The sequence below is a fragment of the Uloborus diversus genome, chromosome 8, assembly GCF_026930045.1.
Source record: "Uloborus diversus isolate 005 chromosome 8, Udiv.v.3.1, whole genome shotgun sequence".
Lineage (NCBI taxonomy): Eukaryota > Metazoa > Arthropoda > Arachnida > Araneae > Uloboridae > Uloborus > Uloborus diversus.
Window position 1 is genome coordinate 43,134,338 of NC_072738.1, and position 14,348 is coordinate 43,148,685.

The 14,348-nt window shown below is 34.4% G+C and overlaps 1 protein-coding gene across 1 annotated transcript in view; it reads right to left on the minus strand.

The window, feature by feature from the left end:
• The window catches only part of LOC129228333 (uncharacterized), a 16,717-nt gene extending 10,723 nt beyond the window's left edge, over positions 1-5,994 (minus strand). The window contains exon 1 of the mRNA XM_054863012.1: positions 5,985-5,994. Coding sequence (XP_054718987.1) covers positions 5,985-5,994 — 10 coding nt within the window. The remainder of the gene's footprint in view (positions 1-5,984) is intronic.
• Positions 5,995-14,348: the final 8,354 nt, after the last annotated feature.

The following is a 14,348-nucleotide window of genomic DNA, read 5'->3' on the forward strand; positions in this document are numbered from 1 at the left end:
AGAAATGAATTTTTTCTCAACTACAGCCTTCAATAATTATAGTTACAGATATAATTTAAACATATTACTAAAGGGTGTTTTTTTTAGATGTATAGAACATTAAGTTGGCAACACTGTTTGATATGTGTGCCATTTTGATAGTTGTCACTTGTTTTGTGTGGTTTGCCATTTCATCATGAATAGACGCCATGAATAGACGGTGCAACACGCTACACAGCGCGTGTCACAATTGATTTATTGAAAGAAACGTTCGATGAACGAATAATTTCGCGTAATGGACCCGTGAATTGGCCTGCAAGATCATGCGATTTAACACCGCTGGACTTTTTTATGGGGCTATGTGGAGTTTCTGGTCTGCACCGATAAGCCACAGACGATTGACGCCTTGGAAGAGAATATTCGCCACCTTATTACTGACATACGGCCTCTATTGCTGCAAAAAGTGAGAAACTTGGACTTTCCAATTGGACTTTCTCCGAGTCAGCGGAGGTGGCCATATGCCAGAAACCATATTTAAATAAAAATGGCAAGAATAATCTTTCGAATAAAGCAACATTCATGGCAATTAAATTAAGAACATCTAACCGTGTTTTATTTGAACCTAAAGTTCTCTACCTCTAAAAAAACACCCTTTATCATTTTCTATGCGTTTATCGTCGATATTAGGAACTGAAAGATTCAAATTTGAATCTTTGCATTGTAGACGTTGTTAGTGAACCTGGTGGTATTAAACTGGCTAAACTGGGAACTCGAATATATATATCTATATATATAAAAATCTCGTGTCACGATGTTTGTTCGGGGTAAACTCCGAAACTACTCAACCGATTTTTCTCAAATTTCATATCTATGTGTCATTTGGTCCAACTTAAAAGATAGGATAGTTTTTATAATTTTTTATTGCAAATTTCATATTAATTATGCAATAATAGTGTGAGTTAATTGTTTAGTTCTAAAAATTCTTAATAGATGGCGGTGTAAGTTAATTAATCGATATAACTCTAACATCGTATGACTTATTGCTAAAAACACCATGATTAAAAAAACTCAGAAATGTTGCTTAGAATTTCCATATAACGTTTCGGGATATTACAGGTTATTATTCACTTCCTGAGAAAATCAATTATATTTTTCGAAACGTTTCCTTGAATTGCTACAAATTGCAGATTTCACACCGTTGTGAAAAATATTTTTCTCCACCAGTATCAAGATTAACTAAACGTATTTAATAGGTGTATCGGTTTCGCAAGCGCTTGCGGTTCGTTAAGATTGACTCAACATCCAATGAGTACGAAAAGATATCTGGATCATGAAGCTTTGCAAGAGTTGCAGAGGAACTACATTCGAGCAACTAGCTTGAGAGTCTGTCTTCGCGTTAATGCTTTCAGAGCTTTCTTAGAAAAGCAGGAAGGTTCCAGGTTATTATATTAAACCTGCTTTAGGCTTCTCTGAAGTTGCCAGAATCATAACTGCCTTTAACCAAGAAAGCTACTGAATTCTTCAAAAATATTCCAGGTTAATTTCAGGAAGGTTAATGAATTTAAGCGGAAAACAATTATTTTCTTTATTTTGTTACCCAAGAGATTTTTAATATCATTAATTCTTGCAAAAATACGTTCGCAACAGAAAATTGCAGTGACAATTGCATCGTCAGGCATTGCTGCTACTTTTTTTAGATGGTAGACGAACAGCACATTCAGTTTAAAGTTGCCTATTAGATATTCATAACAAACAAAACGCAATGTGTAACATTAAAGAAAAAAAAAAGCGTGGAATTTCTGTAGTGTTGCAAGAGAGTGAAATTATAATTTGGGGTAAGTGTACTAAGGATCATGAGTAAAAGCATTCATTCGAAGCACATCATAGGATTGTGAAAGATTTGAACGGCAACGATAAACTTTTAGGCGAAATTGTCTGAATACTGCAGGGGACTTCCGGCAGACATTAATTACCAGTTATTCCGATGAAATCAACGCATGATTAAAACAATCGTTTTTATAGCGTAATGTCGAAATAATGGGCTTGGCCATGAACATGCGAATATAAACGCAAAATAATCTAATCGTACAAGTATTTTCTAAGCAATTGCTGGGTATTGGAAACGGTGAAATTGAACTGTATCAAAATATACAGTACAACAAAGGGCCAGACAATTTCTACACTGCCGTTGAGACGAAAAAAGAGTCTATTCCCAGATAAATTTATTATTTTTTTTTTAAAATCATAATTGCCTCTGTAATCACGCTGGTTTTGTAGCAGTTTTGTTTTCGGTAAACATTCCCGAACAGACAGGAATATTTGTGGATCGTTAATTGTCGACTGTCAAATACATATCCCGATGCATGTCGCAAATTGTATTTATTGGTCTCACAAAGTCATTGGGAGTTGACACTTTCTAATGCAGGTTTGACATAAGGAGAAACAGTATTATTCAACTGTTTAAAACAATTTTGACGACATACTGTCCAACACAATCATTATTTTTTAAGGAGAAACTATATAACTTTCACGTTTGAAGACGTATTTCATAAAGTTTAACAAACACACAAATGTCCAAATCCAGAGTTTAAACCACAGATGAATATGAAGCTTTAGTTTTAACTGAAGATTTTTGCGTTTCAATTTCAAATTTGCCACTTAGTTATTATGATATGCCGCCACTTGATAGTTGGGCCACCGACTTAGTTAACACTGATTTGCAACGTATAACAACAGAGCAATGACACTGTCTTAGCTACAATTATTGCGAATAATGAGCCATTACTGACGGCTGGAAAAGAAAGCTCCCCATTGATGCTGAACAAGCCTATACAGTTGTCGATGAAAACACAGCAGTAAACATTCCAACTGAATTTTTAAATTCCCTGGATACACCAGCAATGCGACTACACGATTTCCGGTTGAAAATTGGCTCAACAATTTATTCTTTTTCGCAATTTAAACCCACCTAAATTACGAAACGGTACACGTTTCTTCATCAAAAGTCAACAATTTTGTCGGGAAAGTTTAAAGGAGAAATGTTTGTGTTGCCACGTAATCCATTAATAGCGTCATAATTTTCAAACACATTTGAAAGGCTTCAATTTCTGATTCGTTTAGCTTTTGCAAAGACCATAAATAGATTTCAAGAACAAACAATGTCTTCTTTCGGTTTGGACATGAAACATAAATATTTCTCTTATGGGCAACCGTATATCGCCTACTCACACGTGGAAAGTTATCATACTTTTCGTATTAGCAAAAGACTGGTTAAGCAAGAACATTATGCACAACTTAGTGATTAGAGAGTTTTCAGTTTTCAAATAATAGAAACAATAGTTCGAAGTCAATGTTATCTACTTCATTGAAAAAATTTAATTTTTATATGTTTTTAATTTAGTTAATGTATTTTGTAAAGAAGTTTTTGATTACAAACTATAGAGAAAGCTGAGGTGAATAAAATGTAGTGTAGAATCTAAAAGTGTATGGTGGTTTACGCTTGGTTTCTACATTTGGTATTTTACAATCAGTTTCGATATTTACTATCAATTTCAAGTTTTTTTTTTTTTTTTTTTTTTTTTTTGCGGAAGTCATACTTACAAAATTTACTAAGCGTAAGTATAGTGCTTTTTCCATAGAAAATTTAGTTAGTACTTACTGAATTCAATAAGTACTTTCTTCAGCCTGCACTGTAAAAAAAAAAAAACCAAAAAAAAAAAAAAAAAAAAATCCGAAACGTTACTGAGTAAAAATTTTCGATACTTGCTTGCAGTTCTGGCTAAGCTTTTGCTATGTTTGCATTACTGCTTATAGAAGTTCCTTAGTAAATCAGAAAGGTGCTAAGCTTTTTTTTTTTTGTATCCCTTTCTAAGTTTACATTAAAGTTCCAGAAACACGACTAACTTCAAACGGGAAGATCTTCGAATTTTTCAAGAGGCTTCCGAGATGATTTCAGAAAGGTTATTAACTTTTATTGGGTTTTGGCATGACATGTTATTGGCAGAAATTGGCCACATCAGCGGCCCATAATTTTTCAGGAGCATTTAGGAATCCTTTTTACATTGAATCACGCCCATTATCAATCTCATATGTTTTAAAATCGGCTATACTATTTTAAGTTCTAATAAAAATATTTATTTGATTCTATCAAAATAATGAGTAAAAATTTATTTTAATCCAACTTTTTTGCCACAGCAACGCGTGGCTGGGTCAGCTAGTATATATATAAAAATCTCGTGTCACGATGTTTGTTCGGGGTAATCTCCGAAACTACTGAACCGATTTTTATCAAGTTTCATACCTATCTGCAATTTGGTCCAACTTAAAAGATAGGATGGTTTTTATAATTTTTAGTTGTAAATAAATGTTTATTTTGTATTAATTGTATGTATTAATTGTTTAGTTCTATAAATTCTTAATAGATGGCGCTGTCTTCCTCAAAGTTTTTTATTCTGAAGTTAATTAAAATTTACAAATGATACTATACTAAGGATGTCGATGGCAATTGTATCGCCGTAGAAACGATGAGAATAGTGGCCACACTTTTCAATGTAAATGTCAATTTCTACAAATCAAGTTGAAAATGATAAGCGGCGGGTAGTTCCATACTCACCACTGCTTTTAAAAACGTATGAGCCTCATATTAATGTCGAGTTTGCAGTTCCATTAAGTAATTTTGCGATTACGTTATTAATGGTCCCTATTAGGTCGCATTTGATGTACGAAATATCGACAAAAATGACGAAATAACACTATGAAAGATGAGTAAGTTATAGAAGCAGCAACGAAGCTATCTGGCATAATTCAGTTTGCCCATATACGAAAGAGACCTTTCTGTCCAGTATCTTGCAGTATGAAACGAAATCTCGAAAGGATGTCGATGGCAATTGTATCGCCGTAGAAACGATGAGAATAGTGGCCACACTTTTCAATGTAAATGTCAATTTCTACAAATCAAGTTGAAAATGATAAGCGGCGGGTAGTTCCATACTCACCACTGCTTTTAAAAACGTATGAGCCTCATATTAATGTCGAGTTTGCAGTTCCATTAAGTAATTTTGCGATTACGTTATTAATGGTCCCTATTAGGTCGCATTTGATGTACGAAATATCGACAAAAATGACGAAATAACACTATGAAAGATGAGTAAGTTATAGAAGCAGCAACGAAGCTATCTGGCATAATTCAGTTTGCCCATATACGAAAGAGACCTTTCTGTCCAGTATCTTGCAGTATGAAACGAAATCTCGAAAGGATGTCGATGGCAATTGTATCGCCGTAGAAACGATGAGAATAGTGGCCACACTTTTCAATGTAAATGTCAATTTCTACAAATCAAGTTGAAAATGATAAGCGGCGGGTAGTTCCATACTCACCACTGCTTTTAAAAACGTATGAGCCTCATATTAATGTCGAGTTTGCAGTTCCATTAAGTAATTTTGCGATTACGTTATTAATGGTCCCTATTAGGTCGCATTTGATGTACGAAATATCGACAAAAATGACGAAATAACACTATGAAAGATGAGTAAGTTATAGAAGCAGCAACGAAGCTATCTGGCATAATTCAGTTTGCCCATATACGAAAGAGACCTTTCTGTCCAGTATCTTGCAGTATGAAACGAAATCTCGAAAACGACCAACGAGTATATTTTACCGCAGATATTTTCTACAAAGAGCACTTCAACCACCAAACATACTTTTTTTTTACATTGTGTCAAAAAACTAAAGTGTCCTTCCGACTCTCAGAAATAAAACTATTTACCAGTGTTCCGCGCTATTTTAAATGCATTGTAAAAAAATACGTAACGTCACTGATTATTTCCGCGGAACATGTCACTCCCAATTTAAAGATTAACTGAGTTTATTTATTAAGTGTATCGGCTTGAAATAGATTACGTTCCGTCTATAAAGCTCAAGCTCTGAATGAGCCTCTGAATTCTGAAGCTTTGCAGGAGTCGCTGGCAAGTAAGTCTCATAGTACGTGCTTGCAATTCTGACTTACCTTTAGTCATGCTTGCAGTAATATTTTTGGAGCTTTCTTGGAAAAGTAGAAAGGTGTCAAGCTTTTGTATTAAAATTACCTAAGTTTTCTCTGAAGGTCCAGAGGCACGACTAGGTTTTAGCCAGGGAGATGACTGAATCCATCAAAAAGATTCTAGGATAAGTTTCAGGAAGGTTAATGAATTTTAGTGATGAGAATTGGCTTCAATACCTGCGTCATAGTCCGTCCAGAGTGACGTAACTCTCAATGGGAGTAAGTGAGTCTCTGGATTCCGTAACTTTCCAAGAGTAACAAACAAGTAGAATTCTTTGTGCATGCTTGCAAGTCCTTAGCAGTGGCTATGGTTGCGATTCTTATTTTGGTACTTTCATGGTGAGTCGAAAAATCTGCCTTAGTTACTCATGCTACTTAGATTATCACTGAAGGTTTTAGTGAAATGATTGTTTCGAATCGGAGAGGTTTCGGAATTCTTCAGAAAGATTTCAGGATAATTTAAGGAAGGTTTCTGAGTTTAAGTGGAAAACGTTCCTACTTTTTGAAAGATATGTTACTGGCAGAAATTGGGCCTATTCGCTGCCCATTATTTTTCAGGGCGTTTTTTGATTGTTTTTACAGTGTTGAATAAAATCAGAAAATCACGATAGCAACGTAAACAAAGAATACAACATTTATCAATCTCGGGCATGATTAAAGCCAAGACATTGGGACCAAAACTCCATCCAAAACAAAACTGTGCATCCAAAACAAAGTGTTTTTTTTTTTTTTTTTTTTTTTTTTTTTTTGCATTTGTTTTCGGTAAACATTCCCGAACAGACAGGAATATTTGTGGACCGTGAATTGTCGAGAGTTTAATACATATTACGATGGATGTCGCAAATTGTATTTATTGGCCTCATACATAGTCATTATGAGATGACACTTTCTAATGCAGGTTTGACCTAACGAGAAAGTCTTTGTCAACTGTTTGAAACAATTTTGACGACATAATATCCTACGCAATCATCATTTCTGTGGAGAAACTAGATAACTTTTACTTTTGAAGACGTATTTCATAAAGTTCAACAAACACAAAAATGTCCAAATCCAGATTTTACACCAGAGATGAATGTGAAGCTTTAGTTTTGGCTGAAGGTTTTTACATTTCAATTTCAAATTTGCCAATTAGTCATTATGGTATGCTGTCACTTGATCGTTGGGCCACCGAGTTCGTTAACACTGATTTGCCACGAAAACAAACAGTGAAAATACGCTGTCTTAGCTACAATATTTGCGAATAATGAGCCATTACTGACGGCTGGAAAAAAAATGCTGACCGTTAATGATGAACAAGGCTATACAGTTGTCGATGAAATAAAAACCGTAAACATTCCAACTGAATTTTTAAATTCCCTGAATACCCCAGGAATGCGACTACACAATTTTCGGTTGAAAATTGGTACCAATTATTCTTTCTCTCGATTTAAACCCACCTAAATTATGCAACGGTACACGTTTTTTCATCAAAAGTCAACAATTTTGATGAGAAAGTTTAAAGGAGAAATGTTTGCGTTGCCACGCAATCCATTAATATCGTCATAATTTTCAAACACATTGGGAATGCTTCAATTTCCGATTCGTTTAGCTTTTGCAAAGACCATAAACAGATATCAAGACCAAACAATGTCTACTTTCGGTTTGGACTTGAAACATACATGTTTCTCTCATGGGCAACCATATATCGACTACTCACAAGTGGGAAAGCTATCATACCTTTCGTATTGGCAGAAGACAGGTTAAGCAAGAACATTGTGCACAACTTAGTGCTTAAATAATTTTCAGTTTTCATATAATAGAAACAATAGTTTGAAGTCAATGTTATATGATGAAATTTAATTTTTATGTGTTTTTAATTTAATTAGTGTATTTTGTAAAGAAGTCATTGATTACAAACTATAGAGAAAGCTAAGATGAATAAAATGTAGTGTAGAATCTAAAAGTGTATGGTGGCTTACGCTTAGTTTCTACATTCCGATACTTTACAATCAGTTTCGATATTTACTATTACTGTGTCAAGTTATTTTGGGTTTTTTTGGCCGAAGTCATACTTGCAAAATTTAGTAAGCGTAAGTATAGTGCTTTTTCCATAGAAAGATTAGTTAGTACTTACTAAATTCAGTAAGTACTTGCTTCAGCCTGCACTGTAAAAAAAATTCTGAAACGTTACTGAGTAAAAATTCTCGATACTTGCTTGCAATTCTGGCTAAGGTTTGGCTATATTTGCATTACTGCTTATGGAAGTTCCTTAATAAATCAGAAACGTGCCAAGCTTTTTTTATACCTACCTAAGTTTACACTAAAGTTCCAGAAACACGACTAGCTTCAAAAGGGAAGATCTTTGAATTTTTCAGGAGGCTTCCGAGATAATTTCAGGAAGATTACTGAATTTTATCGGAAAACGTTCCTGGTTTTGGTAAGACATGTTACTGGCAGATACTGGCCACATCAGCTGCCCATTATTTTCCAGAAACATTTATGAACCCTTTTTACATTGAAACACACTCATTATCAATCTCATATGATTTAAAATCGGCTATACTATTTTAAGCTCTATTAAAAATATTAATTTGATTCTATCAAAATAATGAGTAAAAGATTTTTTTAATCCAACTACTTCGCCACAGCAACGCGTGGCTGGGTCAGCTAGTATATATATATATATATGATAATTAATTTGAATTTTGACATTTTGAATTCAAATTATGTTTTTCGCAATCACGTGTATGTGTATGTAGGCATGTGTGTTTGTGTCTGTGTGCAGGCATGAGTGTGTGGGTATGTGGGTGTAGGTGTGCATGTATGCGTGTGTGTGTGTGTGTGTGTGCAGGATATGGACGCAACCTGGAGAAGGTTTTCGCTAGAGGAGCAGTATCGAGAGGCCGGTCGACGGTGGTGCTGCAGAGGGAGGCAGAGGGAAAATAAAATCAAAGGACGCCAAAACAGTCAAATGAGAACAATAAGCAATGTGATTGCTCAAAAAAAAAAAAAAAAAAAAAATATTATTTTCGGTTTTTATTACTATTTATTTTACTATACCATCATTGGTGTTTTGAGAATAAAAAAACTAGTTCTATAAAATGTGGTATTAATAATGGAGATAGAAAACCACTTAGGAATTTTTTTTTTTTTTTGCTTTAAATATTTTTTTTTTTTTTGCACATTAGGGTTATTGTTTTATACCTGTTCGGCTGACTATGACTTCACGAAAGTCATGATTTATAAGGAAAAAGAAAGAAACATTTAAGTGTGTTTCACTTTGTAAAATCTGATTTGTCATAAACAAGCTGCAAAAAGTAATAATAATAATTACCAAAGAAAATTCTAAATTACTCAAAGGCAAATAAAAAGTCAAGGCTAAAATTATTTCGACATATTTTTTGTTTCCTCATGTTCTGAGGAAAAGCATTGCGGAGTTTCACGAAGAAATGAAAATGGTCAAAAAACAAGTGGAAATTATAGTAATTTGTTTTGTATAAAATGATGGAAATATTTTCCGCGTGTTCGTTGTCATTGGAAACAAAATATTTTCAGTTGATAATTTTTTTGAATTCAAAAGCAGTATTTCGTGATAGAATGCCATTCCCTAAGCAATAGCGTTATTCTATGCAATAAAATTTCGATTGTTAACTATCACAATGCAGGCAAATTGTTTAGAGTTGTAGAATAACACTTGCTGGAAATAAAGTGCAACTTGCAGAAATATAGCACTTCATTTTGTGTTGGTGCTACGAATTAGTTTTTCACAGAGCCGTCTGAAAATAAAAACAAACTCCTCCATCCTGTGTGAAGAAAGTTAGTCAGAATTATTTATTTATTCTTTCAAAATGGGTCTCTCCCTGCTCGCTAATCATAGTTCGAAAATATCAGATATTTCCATTCAGCTCAAACTAAACGCTTTAAATGGTAACTGCATACTCAAAATACTTTTCAGTTCATTTTCTTATAGTGTTACAAAATATGGACTTAAAAATAATGTTTCTTGCAAATATCATAGTTCAAAAAATAAATATCGATTACATCAAAATATCATGATGTTTTCAAATTGAGAAGACTACTTTCTCTTGCAAATAAAATAATTAAACCATTTGCCAATAGATGGCGTTAGTCACAATGGACCGCATTTCGTTCTCAAAATTGAAACGAAAACTTATAAGTTTATTTCAGCTTTCAGCTTGATGCTGGACAATCCGATTTTGTACCGCTTTTCGAAAAGTAATTTCTGATACTGAGATTGCGATATTTCCATTGACCCTTTTTCAAGTAGAAGTTATATAAGTTGAACGAAAATTCCATAAATTTAATCCTTCATGCTCATACCAAAACACACTCATGGGAAATCATGTCCCATTATCATTAATTTTATCTAAACGCAAGTAGAAAAACTAATATTATAGTAATGTACAATCATAGTTTTTTTTTTAATTATTTTTATCAAAAAATTTGCCTGCACTAAATAATCGCGTTAGTGTGGAAAAAGGAAGCCATTATTAATAAACTGATAAAAATATTGATTAGAATTCGCTTAGAAGGAATACGATAAGACAAGAATGGGGACATGGCAGCAGCTTTAAGTGCTCTATATCCTATGCACTACAGTAAAACGTTAATTTTTTGGATCACGTTTATTAAAAAAAAAAAAAAAAAATCGTTTTCACCTAAATCATCTTCTCGGCTCAATGGAAGAACAAAAATTCCACGATTATTTTAAGATGTGAATCGATCTAAGAACCGAAGGATATTGAGAATATGAGAATAACTGTAGCAGGCGATCTGCCGCTCTAGTTATCTGCTCAATTAAAAAGGAATAGATGGTGCACTTGAAATACAGTAGAAGTTTAAAAATACGAACTAATTGGGACCATAGGTAGTTCAGATTTTCGAAAATAATAAAGAAAATACCGTTTAGAGAAACAATATGCCATTAAATGAAACAAAGTGGTTATACAATAATTATGTACATAATATACAACACAATAGATAAAGCTGCAATATGAAATTACATTTTTTTCACAAGAATTAACTCTGATTGTTCATCGAACATGAAGGAAAAATGAAAAATATTTACAGTGTACTGGATGTAATTTGCGAGGAACTGAGTTCGTATATCATGCAACTGAAACACTACAATGTAAATTGATTCTGAATTGGCTTATTTGTTAAATATCGATGCAAATTTCGGTGGACGCTTATGCTAATAATATCAATCAGAGCCTATTTAGATATAAACTGTGTGAAAAGTTACGAGTGAATCATTGAACTTTACATGACTCCCGTTTACAAGTTTTTTAATTTCTTCTTTAGTCGACAATCACCCCCCCCCCCCCCCCCCCCCCCAACTTTACAATTGGTAACTCTTTGTTATTTGATCGAATAATAATTTCCAATATTTACAATGCTGCTTAAAATAAACTTAAAAAATAATAATTAATTTCAATTTTGACATCTTGAATTCAAATTATGTTTTTCGCAATCACGTGCTTTTTGCGTGTGTGCAAGCATGTGTGTGTGTGTGGGTATGTGTGTAGGTAGGCGTGTGTGTTTGTGTCTGTGTGCAGGCATGTGTGTATATGTGAGCATGTGTGTGTGTGTATGTGTGTGTGTTTGTGTCTGTGTGCAGGCGTGTGTGTGTGTGAGTGTGTATGTGTTTGCGTAGGCGTGTGTTTGTGTCTGTGTGCAGACATGAGTGTGTGGGTATGTGTATGTGTGTATGTAGGTATGTGTATATGTGTGTGTAGGCATGTGTGTGTATGCGTGTAGGATATGGACGCAACCTGGAGAAGTTTCCCGCTAGAGGAGCAGCATCGTGAGGCCGGTCGACGGTGGTGCTGCAGAGGGAGGCGGGGAGAAAATAAAATCATAAGACGCCAAAAAGAGCCAAGTGAGAACAATAAGCAATCGTGATTGCTCCAAAAAAAAAAGTATTTTCGTTTGTTGACTTAACTCAGTTCACCTCTAATGCACTCATATCGTACTTTTTCACGTTATTGTTAAAACATTAAACTGTTAAACTATTCACATTTTACTGCAAGCAATACACCAACAGTCCGGTTATGCCATCCAGCGACGGCAGTCTCTTTCTTGTTATGAACTCATTAGTCTGGTATAGTCAATAACCGAGTTGGAGGCAGGTGTCCTCTCATGGTACATTGCTTGTAGTTTTGCCGTTTCCCTGGCTTATGCGGCAGTGACTTTCTGCACGTTATTCATATTCTCCTGTATTTGGGAACAGGCATTGGACACACATGTCGCAACAAAGTTCGTTTTAGCAAGTCGATCTGTTATTCAATCTCAATTAAATATGGTGGGGATTTTTTTTTTTTTTTTTTTTTTTTTTGAGCAATCACGATTGCTGATTGCTTTCATTTGACCGTCCATGATGTCCGGTTCCTTTTTCAGAATGGACCAGGGGCCTCTGCAACACCGCCGTCCACCGGAGAACGGAGCTGCTCCTCTGGTCCTAGACTCCACTAGCAGCATTGTCCACCAGAATCCCCTCCTCCTAGGCGGTGGCGTCCATGTCCTGCTTACACACACACACTCCTACATACACACACGTAACCGCCCAGGAGGAGGGGCAGGCTTGGGAGGACATGAGCCGTTTCGAGAAACAACAGCCTCCAATGAGTAGGGTCCTGTCACTACTCGTGATTGCGAAAAACATAATTCGAATTCAAAGTGTCAGTATATATATATATATATATATATATATATATATATATATAATATATATATATATATATATATATATATATATATATATATATATATATATTTTACTTCCCTTTACAAAAAAGGAAATATTGTATTCGCGAAAAAAGTTTACTCAAAAATCGACCTTAATTTCCATTTTGCTCATCCCCGAATGAATGTTGAGTTTTTTTTTTTTAATACATCACTATTCACTGAATATTTTCCACAGGCTTTTGGATTCATCAATTATTTCTTATGCCATTCAATTAAAATTACCTTGTGCAATCCCATCCCAATGCAATAGAAAAGGAATGATTCTTGTAGAATGTTTTCGTAAGTGAAATTGATTAACACAAAAAGGGAAAATAAAGCATAATTCGAAGAAAAAAGTAATGAGTGATTTAGAGTTGTATAGTCGGTACACAGAGATACTGCCCACAGTGGTGGATCTGACGTAAAATGCAAAATTTATTCAGGAACTGTTTGTTACATTTTTGAGACTCTCTTTTTCCGTTTTAAATAAATTACCCTCCATCCACAAGTCTATTATGTAAATAAGACGCCTGTTGAGGTTCACCTTGGCATATTTTTTTTTTTTTTCACTTTCTTTCTAATGCGGTTTTTAAAATGTCAATTTTCTCTTTTCTCCTGCCGGTATAATTATGGCTAGAAAGGTAGGATTTCCTCTTAGCAATCAAATCACATTTGAAAGTTACTGGTTAGTCTAAAGGTTAGTAGCTATGAGTTGCTGTTTAAGTCTCGTTCTCTTTTTGTTCTGTTCTAAGAAAAGAAATAAAATTTAGTGTCAGAAATAAACAGGTCCACCCGAAACAAGAATTGAGCAAGATATAAATTTCCTTATCGGTTGTTAGTTAATTCTTTAAATGTTCAACAAGTTGCAGGAAATAATATATCTTGAGATTGAGACTCAAAACCTGTTCGAAATGACTAAATTCTGGCTTGCTGTCGCTGGATTGAGAAAAAAAGGTAAAAGTGACTATTTCTTGTACATCATTCGAGAAAAGAAATTTGCATTTTTAATGAATTCCAGTTTGATCTGAAAATAATCACTTGCCACTTGCCGCCTGGCAGCTAAACATCTTGCTTTGGCTACGTAATATACTACTCAACCTGCCACTTTTTAAAACCCCAAACGGCCACAGATAATTCTCACTTTATTGATCATTTTTTATTTATTTTAAACAAATTATTTCTACACTTAGTTTGTGAAGTAAAAATTATCCAAAGTTATCACATAGTACTCCATATAGCCATCCTCATATTAATAATAGCCGATAATCGAGTAACCCGCGTGTTTCAACAATGAAACTCGCACCACGCCATGATAATTTGATAATGTGTTTTGGTAATGTTTAACATGCAGGGAAAGGCTTTATTGTGACAAGGCTGAACTCGATCCGGTAACTTTCCTGTTTTACTAGCAATGCTGTCATTTCAGGGGAATGAAGAAACAAAAAATTGGTCAACAATGAACGCTACCTACTGGAGTTTAGGGTTAATCTACTGGAGTTAGAGTTACAATTTCAACTATGAAAATATCATCGAACAGGAAATGGCTTCGTTAAAATGAAGAAGAAATTTTCACCCGTCATACCTTGACGGGCGATTTTCTAGTGA